Below are 12,771 nucleotides of genomic sequence, written 5' to 3'. Positions count from 1 at the left end.
TGATGAGCCCTGTGATCTATTAAATTGCGGAATTCAAATGCCTTAACAGTATGCTACAGGACCTGTGTTCAAGAACAAAGGAAGTGTTTTCTTCAGTTATTTGCTAATTTGGGTTCTGATTTCTTGTCTCCCATCCTCTTAGGCCCGCCTCCCTTTGAAGTGGATGGCCCCGGAAACAATTTTTGACAGAGTGTATACAATTCAGAGTGATGTGTGGTCCTTTGGTGTTTTGCTCTGGGAAATATTTTCCTTAGGTAAGTTGCTTCTCTTTGTCCCTAGCCCCCAGACTCCCAATAGGATGGTAAAAGTTGATGATGTCAGGATGTCATTTTTCTCTCCTGTATTCTGAGTCCATCATGTGGAATTTTAGTGAAGCTGCAAGTTGTAAAATCCAGAAGGAAAAAAAGACACATAGGTGATCAGGATGTTCAAGAATCAGGCTCAGGGCCTCCTGTGAGGGAAAATGAAGTCATGTTATGCTCCTTTCCTGTTTTGTTCTAGGTGCTTCTCCATATCCGGGGGTAAAGATTGATGAAGAATTTTGTAGGCGATTGAAAGAGGGAACAAGAATGAGGGCCCCTGATTATACCACACCAGAAATGTAAGGCTTTACAAAGTCCCCTTCTGTTCCTTTTCCTTGCACATCTCCCTGCCCAGGGGACTTTCCTTTACGTTCATCTTCCTTTTGGGCCTAGTTTGTGTCCTTTCCCCTTGAAGCTCTCCATAATCTCAAGCACAGAACCATTGCTTCTTGAAACAACAGCATTTTATTATCCATACTGAACAGCTCTTATTAGATGGAATGTGCTTTCTTTTCTCTACACACTTGGACCTCCAAGGATAGGGCCCCAGGCTACAGAGATACAGCATCTCAGCTCATGGTAGGCTTTTAATAAACGCTCACCAATCGGCTGCTTGTTTTGAGCATCAGATCCGGGAGGAAAAGGCAGATAATGCAAACGGGGTTTTGCTCCTCTAGGTACCAGACCATGCTTGACTGCTGGCATGAGGAGCCCAACCAGAGACCCACGTTTTCAGAGTTGGTGGAACATTTGGGAAATCTTCTACAAGCGAACGCTCAGCAGGTTTGTAAGCCTCCAACTTCCACACTAGCGTACTCAGATGCAAAGACTCCTCTACTGCTTGTCCTTTCTCAAGGCTACCATTCTTCTCTCTCAGCCACTGAACAAGGAGCCTTGGTCTCTAGATGTAAGCGACGGCACTTTTCTAAAAGCTATCATTACCCTTTAAACAGATGAGATCCTAATTCATAATCTGGGAGCAGATCACTCCTATTCCTACTTACTTATCTTTTTGTTACCTCTTCAAATAGTCTTCCAAAGTTTACAAAAAAAAAAAAAAATCTGGTCAATCCACAGAATATCAACAGTGGAAGGAAATTTAAGTAATTTGTAATAAATTTTGCAAGCAAAACTACATCCCAACTATGGAAGATAGATGAATTTCCCCTCTTGGTAAAAATCTCAGCTATTATAACTCCCTGATAACACATAGTCGTGGCCTTTATCATTAGAAAGTTGATCTCCAGTCAACATCTCTTACTACAATGGAAGCCAGTTTCCTCCTTCTTTTTCTTTTGAACCACTCGGGAAAGATGGGACAAATCTGTTTTTATCAATAAACCTTGCAAGCGTTGAAACATATCAAATTACCTTTTCTTTCTTTTTCTTGAGAAATACTGTTAAATTGTGATATCTTTTTTCAGAAGACCCATGTTCCTATCCATTTCTTGCTTTTCTTTAGGCTGCCATCACCTTTTCCATTGCCTTGAAGGGCAGAGGCTAAAATTGGATGCTGTGCTCTTTGAAGGGTCTGATGGTCGAGAAATGGTTTCTCTCCTTCTCCACAACTACAACCTCTTCGTCCCATGTAACCACGGTTCTCCGTGGCCCCTTAACCCATATTGTGTTTACTAGACTCCTTGAATATACCCTCATGCACACATCCCTTCCAAGCACCCTTTTGTTTTGACAAATCGTTTTTAACATTGTCTTGAAAGTCAGTTCAGTTGTTATGAGAGCAGCACACCCATACCCAAGAAGCCCCCCGTGGCCTGTGTTTTTCATGAAAAGGCCCTTGAAGGACCAAAGCCATAACAATAATGCTCCGTGTTTATTGTTTCAGGATGGCAAAGACTACATTGTTCTTCCAATATCAGAGACTCTGAGCATGGAAGAGGATTCTGGACTCTCTCTGCCTACCTCACCTGTTTCCTGTATGGAGGAAGAGGAAGTGTGTGACCCCAAATTCCATTATGACAACACAGCAGGAATCAGGTTTGGTATATGGCCGGCTTCCTCTGAGGGCTTCAAGGCCATCTCTGGGAGGGGGCATGGAAGGAAGACATTTTATAAAGCTGCCACATGCATCACGCTCCAGGGACCTCAAGCCCTGACACTCATATCACGGGCCGTGCTCCTTGAGGGGGGTCTGGGGAGCTGATCGCTTGTCCATCTGTAGCCCACGTTGCTGCCCAGCTCTTCCTTCAAGAATTCTAAGCCCTGCAGCTGCAAATAGCTGGAATGCCACAGTTTGTTAATCTCCAGAGAGAGACACAATTTTACCAAGACATCTGTATTGAAATCGTCCCCATGCATGCTTTTATTAATGTGAATTAAATGGCTTAGGGGAGATTTAGGGAGGAAGAGTTCTCTGCATATATGAAAACACACGTATGGCTCTCTGGCGAAGACACAGCATGCCACGGGGCTCTGTCCTGAGGTAGACTGGACACCACATCTCAGAAGCCTCTCTGCATCTGATTTTCAGCATTTTATTTGCATAATGGGGCTTCTGGGCTTATTTAAAACACATGCTCTGCAGTCCTGCTCTGAGCTGTAAAGGGTCTGCAGGCGGTTGCTTTTTTTTCTGTCTCCCAGCACCTGTGCATCAGGAAAGAGTTGGTGCCATTTTCTCCAACATAATATTAAAATTGCCTTTGCTAAGGCTGGGGCCACTTCACTTTGCTTTTGGTGTTTTCCTCTTTTAACTGGAACCCCTGACAGCGTGGGCCCAGCCCTCCCTCCTGCATGCTGAGGCAAGGAGCTCCTTCCTGTGTCCAGCCCGTGGCCAGGTTGCCACATCCCAGGAAAGCTGGGGAGGCCTCATGGAATCCTGCAGGGCAGCGGGAGTCCTGTGATACCGTTAGAAGCCAGCAAGCGAGCCGCCGCCATTCCATTTGTGTCAAGAGCATCCTGCATTGTTTGAATAACTCTTCCATGTATTATCAGACTTTGCCCATGTGACAACTCAGAGTCAGGCAAGGTAGATACTGTGATCTCTTCTGGATGTAGATGTTGACCATGAGGCTCAGCCCCATGGCCTGTGGGCCGTTCAGTGTTGAGATTAAAGATCCAGGCCTTAGAGTCAGGTAGAACTGGACTTCCAAGGCTGGCTTTTAGCACTCCATGACATATTGCAAATAATATAACCTCTCCCTCAGTTTCTTTATCTGTGAAATGCGGTGAGGCAACTGGTGCTGTTTGAAAATGATTGTTTGAAGAATCACATGCTATAATGTGCCTGGCACGCGAGAGCGCTTAATGAAGGACAGGGATTAAGTGAGTTACTTACAGTCAAGTCCTTGAGACAAACCTAGTTTCTCTGGTACCTAACTCTGCTGTTTTTTCCCATGCCAAGGAGGGGCCTTCAGAGAGAAAAGATTTTTCCACATTTAATTCATCCCCACGTAGGCTTTTCCTACTGTGAATTCAGTGGCTTGGGAGAGACTATACGAATTCCTGGTTCAAGTTCATCTGCCCTTCTAGCCTGATCCCCATTCCTGCAACACGGTTATTGCTTTCTCCTCCATCAGAGAGCCATTTGATGGGTGAGCTGTACTCGGCGTGTTTCTGTGACCAAGTTGAGTGGAGATCCAAGCTGGCAGCCTCTTGGCTCTCCTGGGCACTTTGCATATGGCACTGAACAGAAGATGAAGTCATGTGTGTGTGATGAAAGTGCCAAGTGCAATGCTGCATCTAAAAAAGGGCTGTTAACATTTATCCCCAGAAGCGTGGACAAATGTGACACCATCCTCCCAGCACAGGCCTGGCTCCTATTTTCTGCCTGTGAGTTGTCTTGAAGTGGTCTTCCCAGGCTCGTTTCTCTTAAAGCCAGCTATAATTAAAAAAAAAAAAAAAAAAAAGGAAATTGGAATCTTTTGTCTGCGTCCCCTCCCAACTCTCTCTACCTCTTTTTCTTTCCTACAAATAAAACTCACACTGACCTTCTAATCATCTTGGATGCATCTACACACGCACTTCATCTTGGGGCACTGCTTTTTGGGGGAGAGTGCAACGGGGCTGGGGTACCTTTCTGGGGACTTGTTCTGTCCTCTTTCCAGCCAAGTCGAAAAGCTGATTTCTCACTTGCTTTCTCCTTATAATTTTCAACTCCATCACATTATAAATAGAGCTGGACAGAGACATCACTGCGGGAGCCAGCTCCTGGTTCGTTGCCCCTTTAAACTATCTGAAAAATATTTGTTCAGCCTTTATTTAGAGAAGAGGCTGAGAAGTGTGTGGGGAAAGGACCACTTCTGTCTAGACTTAGCTTTGTCTCTAATTTCCCCTGTAGGTCAGCTCTGGCCCCAAATTTGCATGCTTCCTGAAAAAAAAAAAAAACACGTATTCATTGGATTCATCTCTTTGAGGTCAGTTTGGGGACCATCTGTGGTTACTCTGTCATTTCCTTTGGGAGTCTCATCTCCCACTCCCAGCAGTTTATCAAAGATTTCTTTACAGTTCTCTCCCAAAGAAAGGCTTTGGTGCATGCCATTTTCTTCATTCTGCTTAATTGCTGGTGGTGATTAAATGCCTCTGGTAGATTGAAGTCTGGGACAGCCGGCAGGGCTGCATTTGGCTCTGAGGTTAGGCTGCTTGAAGTGGGACTGTCCTTTCTCCAGCTTTCATTTGTTCCACACCCCATACTTAGCCTTCCCTCTGCCCGCTGCGTGATTGGCACACACAGGTGTGAGAACAGGGCTGTGCACATAATAGGTGCTTAATAAAGACCTGAATGGTCTTGTCTTCCAGTCTCTTCTACCTTTTCCTTTCTCCTTCTTCCAAGAGAGTCAATGTGGAGTAAGGAAAGAAAGAAACCACTTTCTTGCCAACTTGAATTTGAATCTCAGTTCTACTCTTTTTTTTTTATTATTAGTTGTTCAAAACATTACAAAGCTTGGGAGTTCATAATCTGCTTGAATCAGTTCTACTCTTTATTCACCATTTTCTCTCTGAACCTTGGTTTTCTCATTTCCAAATGGGAATAAGAATTTCTATTTCATAGTATTGTGAAGATGCTTTGTCCACTGTGAGGGACCATGCTACTTTTTAAATTAGTGGGCTCAGAATTCAAGGAACTGAAGGCAGCTGCGTCATTGCCCGAGCCCAGGTGTCTCCGGAATCCATTCACTTCTCCAAAGCCAGTGGGTATCCCTTTCTTCAATCAGGCTGACCTTCTTTCTCCCAGATAAATGCAGTGTTCCCTAACTGGTCTCACTGCCTCTGGTCTCACCTTCCTAAAGGGTACATCTGACCGTCATTCTCGTGCTTAAAATCCTTGTCTTCAAAATCATTCCAGACATTCTAGTCGTGTGGCTTTGGACAAGTTCTTTAACCTTTGTAGGCCTCAATTTTCTCATCTGGAGAGCTGAGTTGATCATACCACCCCTGGAGTATTTACCGCCCCCCACTGTTGTGAAGATACCATGAGATGATGGTTGCAGAGCATCCAGAGCAGTGTCGGGTGTGTGGCAGATTCTCAGTAAAGGCTTCCTGAATGGTTGACTATGGTACTGGTAGTTTTTGGCAGCCACTACTTTTGGGGACTGGACATGGAGAAAATGGGCCGTGCTTGTTCTCTGTGTGTCATGTCCTCTTCCTTGTGGAGTTGTCAGAGTGAGGATGTCACTGGTCAACTTCATTCTCCCCTCACTAAGGGGAGGAAGCAGGCTGCTGGGGAAGAGGAGAGAGACTCAGCTTCCATTCTCCTTTGGCCCAGAATCTGTGCCACATGTTCCAGAAGCCATTTGTGATGAGAAGTAGGTGGAGATGAGGGAAGACTTGTTTTCTGTCCCCGTGAAAAGACCTTCCCTTCTCTCCACTTGGGGACTGTAAGTGGTTTTGCTAGCATCACCTAGACTCACCCAAAGCCTTGTGTCAGGGGAGAAAGGTCTCCCAGGGAAGAGGTGATCTGCTGCCTGCCAAGTCTCATTCTTTAGGCCTCTGAGGGAAATTGTCACTCTTTGGAATTCAAAAGGAAAATAAGCTTTGGTTGATAAAGCGTTACTCTTCCTACCAATACTAGGCTCAGCCTTTGCCCTGTTACTTATCAATGATAGACTCTGAAATACAAATATCTTAAAACCCTCAAGCCACTGCCCTTCTTGAGAAATGCTACTGTGGGGAATAGAAACAGTGGGTGGTGAGACTCCACCCACCTTCCTGGGCGTACAGTAGGCCCCTGTCATGTGCAGAAGGAAGGAGTTGTCTTCAGATCACTCCTGAGTCAGTCTCCTTTAGGGAGAACTACAGGTGTTTCTTCTGCCCAGGTTGCTCTGTGAACGTTATCCAGAACAGCTTTCTAGGAGATGGCTGGAAAGATGTGAAAGACTTTGTTAAATACCTGGAGCTCAATGGGGGAACTGCCTACAGACAGGGCCAAGGAGAAGGTAGCTGATCACTCAGCCTGCTGTTGTTGTCTAGAGTCCAAGTACTGGACCTCAGAAGAAAGATTCAAAGGAACAGGGCCTCCTCTAGGCTCTGCAGTTATATTATACTTTTAAATGGACTTTCACAGGAAATTAAGCCTTCAGTGTGTGCTAGCAAAGAAAGATTTTTTGTTTTGTTTTGTGTTTCTTTTTCTAAAGGATGTTTGGAAGGTTGCTATTAAACTTGTGGTTGAAAGATAATGAACTTAGGTATTGCTTGTGGTATCTGCAGCCAAATATACCACGGTTCAAATATAAATATTTGTTCTTTTGCAGTCAGTATCTGCAGAACAGTAAGCGAAAGAGCCGGCCAGTAAGTGTAAAAACATTTGAAGATATCCCATTGGAAGAACCAGAAGTAAAAGTAATCCCAGATGTAAGTACATCTTTTAAAAATAGTCTTAGAAATAATACCAACGATGAAACACTAGCTAGATAAATATTAGCCTAAGCATTAGAGTCTTGGAGTCTCATTATAAGGCTGTCCTTGAGAGTATGTGTCATGGGGTCATTATGGAGATGGAACTTGGGTGTTTTCATAAGAACGGTGCCTGGTCTGAGGTTCAAGGTCGTCTAGCTTTATGCTCAATTTCACTTACGTGCAAAGGGATTCTGGTGAAAAAGAGGGATGGAAGCAGGCATCCTCAGCTTCTTCCTACATTTTATCTTCTCCTTGGCCTAGCAGCAGCTTCCTCAATATCCTGCACAGTTCCTGCCTAGGGTACCTTTACCTTCCTTGGCAAGAAGTTGGAGGATACTGTCTGATAGATTTGGGTTAAGAAATCAGAATACACTCAATCAACTGTACCATCTCAATGTCTCTTAAAAAGGACAACCAGACGGACAGTGGTATGGTTCTTGCATCAGAAGAGCTGAAAACTCTGGAAGACAGAACCAAATTAGCTCCATCTTTTAGGTAAGACACAGTCAAATAAAAACAGACCATTTTCAATAGGAAGTTTTGGAAGAAATTTAGGACTTCCAATGTAAGTGTAGCTTTTCCTTGTAGTGTCTTTGATGGTTGGGGAAATTAGCATCCTAAATTAGCAACCTAACAAAGAATAGACACAAACCAATGAAATTAAGCGACCAATCTAAAGCATATACCCCCCCTCCCCCACGAAAAAAGATTTGGTCAATTTCTATGACCAAATATGCGAACACTTGGGAATTTCTGAGTATGCTTACTATGGCCAGTAGTTTGTATGGTATTGGCTATATAACAAAAGGGTCATTGGATGTGACCCCTGAGATATGATTAAAATCTTTGTGGACTCTGAAGAATTTTCAAACTGGCATATAAATGAATGCATCTGTTCTTAAGAATATGGTATGTCAATAGATACATATCTATTTAATTAATATGCTTAAATGCTGTTGTCTGAATTATTAAGTATTTAACTGTGAGAAAAGTATTAAATTTGACTTTGAATATAATCTCCCCCATATGGTTCAGTAGGAATTTATTGTTGTTTAATAGGTGTACCTGCTTTCAGCATAAAATATTTATGAAAACCTATATTTGTAAAAGTAATAGAATAAGAGTAGTTATTCATTTGCTAGAGGGTTCACTCTATGTAAGAACAGAAAGTGATTTTAATCTCCATAACTGCTGTATAAAATGGGAACACCCATGGATTTTTGAGTGATGCTTATTGCAATAATAGTAATAATAACAAATGTCATTGTGTGATTTTATTGTTTTATTTAGTGCCTAATAAGAAATTGTGAGAGCCAATTATATACTTCACATATTGATTTAAAATATTTATTGAGCAGCTCCTATGTGCCAGGCACCATACCATTGCTTGAGACACTTAAACTAGTTTTACTGTGAATTGGATTGAAAGAAAAATTGTATTTGTAGTTCTTTGAAATAACTTTTAAATCATAAGTGAACACAGAGTTAACAAAACCCATTTTATGAAGTTGTAAAAATGAATAATTTAAGCAGAATGTCTATTAAGGAGAAAAGACATCTTAGAATGGCTTGAGAAAGGGTAAATCCTGAAGTTTTGGATCCACACAGCCTGTATTTCTAAGCTTTGACCTTGTTAACTATGCCATTGAGCACATTATCCAGTTGCTGCTGAGTGATCGGGGCCTCAGTCCATCCAAGGAATGTGGTTTTGATGAGCAAAGAGCAGTTTTTGACATGTCTGGCTTGATTGCACACACGCTTGAAGTTAGTAAAGTTTAAAGTTGCTCAAGAACTTTATTAACACCCTACCCATGCCTTGTGGTCCTCTAATTGACAGAATGGGGAAAGCACAAGTGAACTTATAGAACGTCCCAGTTTCCTTTAACATCATGAAAGAGGCCCTTTGGCTGTTATCATTGTATACAAACTCGTCAGTCTGCAAGACCATAAAAATCTTCCATTGGTTGGAGCCTGTGTACAACTCAACAGAACTGCCTTTCATCTCATCCTGGGCTTGAAAGACTTGGACCCGATCAAGAGGACTTATCTGCATCTACTAGTTCATGCTAGTACCTGAAAATAGACCTTGTCTGAGCAAACATGATATGCCGATTAGCAAGTGAGAGAGATAGGGAGCTGGTGTCTCCAGGGAGATTATGGCCCACGTGGAGCTGGGAGTGGGGTTAGGGTGAAAAGCCAAAGAACTGTCCTGTGTCTTCCAACTCACTTGCTTGCCATTTCTTCCACAGTGGAATGATGCCCAGCAAGAGCAGGGAGTCGGTGGCATCTGAAGGCTCAAACCAGACCAGCGGCTACCAGTCTGGGTATCACTCCGATGACACGGACACCACTGTGTACTCCAGCGAGGAGGCAGAACTCTTAAAGCTGGTGGAGGTTGGAGTGCAAGGTGGCAGCACAGCCCAGATTCTCCAGCCTGATACGGGGACCACGTTGAGCTGTCCTCCTGTTTAAAAGGAGGTGCCCGTGCCCCACCCCACTCCTGTAAATCACATGAGAGGTGCTGCTCAGATTGTCAAGTGTTGTTCTTTCCACCACCCGGAAGTAGCCGCATTTGATTTTCATTTCAGAAAAGGACCTCGGACAGCAGGGCTAGTCCTCTAGGCATTTCCTGAGAGGTTGCTTGTGACCTAAGAATGTGTTTGTGTCTTCTCCCAGTGTTGACCGTATTCTCTTTTTCATTCATTTAAAAAGCGTGTATAATGTACCCTGCGGTGGGTCTCACCATGGATTAGAACAAGAGACTAGTTCTAGGAACAGCCCTCCTAAAGAAGTGGCAATACTTGGGGAGCGGGCACAACTTAAAAACTAGAAGATAACCAAGCAGTGTAGGTGCCTTAGGTGTTGGAGATGGGACCGGTTTGCAGGGCCGAGTCTACCTAGGAGGCTTGGTTGAGCACACGGGTTGCGAGTCCGCCTCACGTGTAGGATGCGGACTGAAGGAATGGAAGACTGAGCTTGCTATGGAGAGAGCATCGGAGCCTGCGGATGCGCTGTGTGGCTCTGGGGAAGTGGTGCGTGATCCCTTGGGAAATGTAAAGGGTTCAGAAAGGTTTCTGTTCTGGTTTTAGAAGGTTGCGTGCGCTTCCCAGTTGGGCTAAAGGCGAGTTCCTGGTGCTGTTTCCGACTCCTGATGAGAGTTCCTTCCGGACCCTTATGTGTCTCCTGGCTGAGCCCCAGGAAGGAAATGATGAGGCTCTGGCTCCTTGTCTCCCAGGCCAATCCTTTAGTCAGAGCGCCACAAAGAAGGGACATTCAGCCCGAGGCTCCCTGTCATGCTGACGGACTCCAACTGCACCAACCAGTTTCTGGTTTCATCTGGATGAATGCCCACATATGTGTCCTGATGGGATGTGTCCAAGACTGAATGCCGTGGGTTCAGTGTCCAGCTGCGGTGGCAAAGCTGCAGGAAGGGTTTTTCCCTTTGTTCCCACATCCTCATCCCCAACCCTTCAGTATTTTAGTTACTTGGCTTCTCTACACTCCAGATAGCCTGGTTGGGTTTGTTCACTCATTGAATGATTATTAGCCAGATTTCAAAATGACCTTATAGCCAAAGTTTTAACAAAATCTATTGTATTATTTAGACTTTTAACACATAAAGCTATTTCTACTGGTTTTTGCCCTTGTTTTTTTTCCTTTAAAAAAGAAAAGAAAAGACAGAAAGAAAATGTATTTTTTCATTTGGTACCATAGTGTGAGATGCTGGGAACAATGACTATAAAACATGCTATGGCACATATATTTATAGTCTGTTATGTAGAACAAATGTAATATATTAAAACCTTATATTATATATAACAATCTTTGTACTTTTCACATTTTGTATCAGTATTATGTAGCATAACAAAGGATGTGATGCTTTTGGCAACTGACGTCATTTTATTAAAAAAAAAATTGAAACACTTGAAGGAATTCTTTTGCAAGGTCACATATACCACCCTATCATTTATCTCATTGCTAAAATGAAGAAGGAGGAATTAGACCTAACGTGATTGTTTTCCATTTTTACTTGTTCCTTTATTCTTCTTATAAAGAATATCTCTGCAAAATGTTTATATACTTTATAAACCAATAAACGTATTCATAGTAAAAAAATATAGTGGTATACTATTATCACAACCATTTTGAGGATGAGAACTTCTGTTTGGAGGCTGATTGCTCCTTCCTCCCTCTTCTTCACTGTACAAAGAATTCACAGTCACATTCTCGTTATATTCTGACAACCTTTGAGAATGTTAACAGGTAGACTGAGAGGTATGTGACTCGGTAGCTTCCAGTGAACCCCATGTCTGTTGGAATAGCTGTCCTCAAAACTCATGGGTGAGAAATCCTGAGACAGGTGACCAGAGCTCAGGGAACCATGGACCAGGTGTATAGACTACAGTAACATTTACTTCATAGTCAGAGTCAGAACACCAGGTTCCTTATTGCCATTTTGAATGATTACCTTTGTCTGAATTTAGTTAACATGGTTATTTAACTAATTATTGGCACCGTTAAGTGACCATATCTTTTGTGGATTTTTTAAATATAAGATTTTGAAATATTTGCCGGGCGTGGTGGCACACAGCTGTAATCCCAGTGGATCAGTCGGCTGAGGCAGGAGAATCACAAGTTCAAAGCCAGCCTCAGCAACAGCGAGGCGCTAAGCAACTCAATGAGACCCTGTCTCTAAATAAAATACAAAATAGGGCTGGGGATGGGCTCAGTGGTGGAGTAGCCCTGACATCAACCCCGGTACCCGCCTCCCCCTCCCAAAAGATTTTGAAATACTTATCTAGTCAAATAGGCCTCTTATTATTTTTTTAAAAAAATGGCTTCAGGGTTTTTATCTTAAGAATGTTTTTCATAACTCTAAAATAATCCCAAATTCTAAATTTTCTTTTTTATTGCATTTAAATCCACTTAGTATTTATTTTATACATAGAGTAAGGTAGGGTCTAAGTTTATTATTTTTTTTTTCTAAGCACATTATCAATCATGGTACCACTGCTGGGGAAACAGCTGTCTTTTCCCTGTGGTTGGAGAAATGTGTATGTTGTATAATTTTTCAATCCATATTCTCTCACTGAGACATTCTGCATAACTTGATGATGGAGAAGAAGACATCTGTGCCTGTGTGTGGTTCCTGGGGACAGCATTTAGCAGACTGTGCGATTGACTGGGATTAGTCCATTAGAGTCTTCTGCCACCTTTGTTAAAGGAGGGCCTGAAAAGAGTTCCTCCTCTGTTCCAGCCTCTTCCAGTAAATGAGTGGAAGAAGAGTCAAGGCTCTTCACGGTGGAAAAGACCTCATTATAAAAACACAAGATTTTCTTCACTTTAGGAAAAAGAAAAGATTTTGTTTTTCCTAAGTGGCTCCTGGCTTTGTTTCCAAAGTTAGGAATTTGGATTCAGCTGAAACTTCACACTTTATTAAGAAATGCTTTCTGCACCTTGGGCAGAACCATTGGGGGAGCGGTTTGGCCTCCTCCCTCCTTGCTCTGTCTTCCACGTGTCTTGCTCTTAGCCCTATTTTCTCTCCTCACTGGCCCTTGTAATGAAGAAAACATTGTGGCTTTTTAAAGAGCTTCCGGCATGGTCCTATTTTCAAAGCTTT

At 42.9% G+C, this 12,771-nt stretch overlaps 1 protein-coding gene across 5 annotated transcripts in view; it reads left to right on the top strand.

Annotated features, from left to right (window-relative positions):
* The window catches only part of Kdr (kinase insert domain receptor), a 44,628-nt gene extending 32,702 nt beyond the window's left edge, over positions 1–11,926 (top strand). Inside the window, exons 24-30 of one of the 5 annotated variants that reach the window (XM_015482120.2) lie at positions 143–254; positions 502–601; positions 980–1,085; positions 2,146–2,297; positions 7,007–7,106; positions 7,561–7,646; positions 9,401–11,926. In XM_015482120.2, the coding sequence (XP_015337606.1) occupies positions 143–254; positions 502–601; positions 980–1,085; positions 2,146–2,297; positions 7,007–7,106; positions 7,561–7,646; positions 9,401–9,623 (879 nt within the window). In that variant the 3' untranslated portion in view covers positions 9,624–11,926. Of the gene's footprint in view, positions 1–142; positions 255–501; positions 602–979; positions 1,086–2,145; positions 2,298–3,835; positions 7,111–7,560; positions 7,647–8,988 lie in introns of those variants that run through there. The other 4 variants (XM_048784493.1, XM_048784494.1, XM_048784496.1 and 1 more) reach the window with 4 other exon arrangements.
* Positions 11,927–12,771: the final 845 nt, after the last annotated feature.

The sequence above is a fragment of the Marmota marmota genome, unplaced genomic scaffold (assembly GCF_001458135.2).
Source record: "Marmota marmota marmota unplaced genomic scaffold, marMar, whole genome shotgun sequence".
In the NCBI taxonomy this organism is placed as follows: Eukaryota; Metazoa; Chordata; class Mammalia; order Rodentia; family Sciuridae; genus Marmota; species Marmota marmota.
Note: the sequence above shows the minus strand (reverse complement) of the source record. Positions and strands in the feature narration are given on the sequence as shown.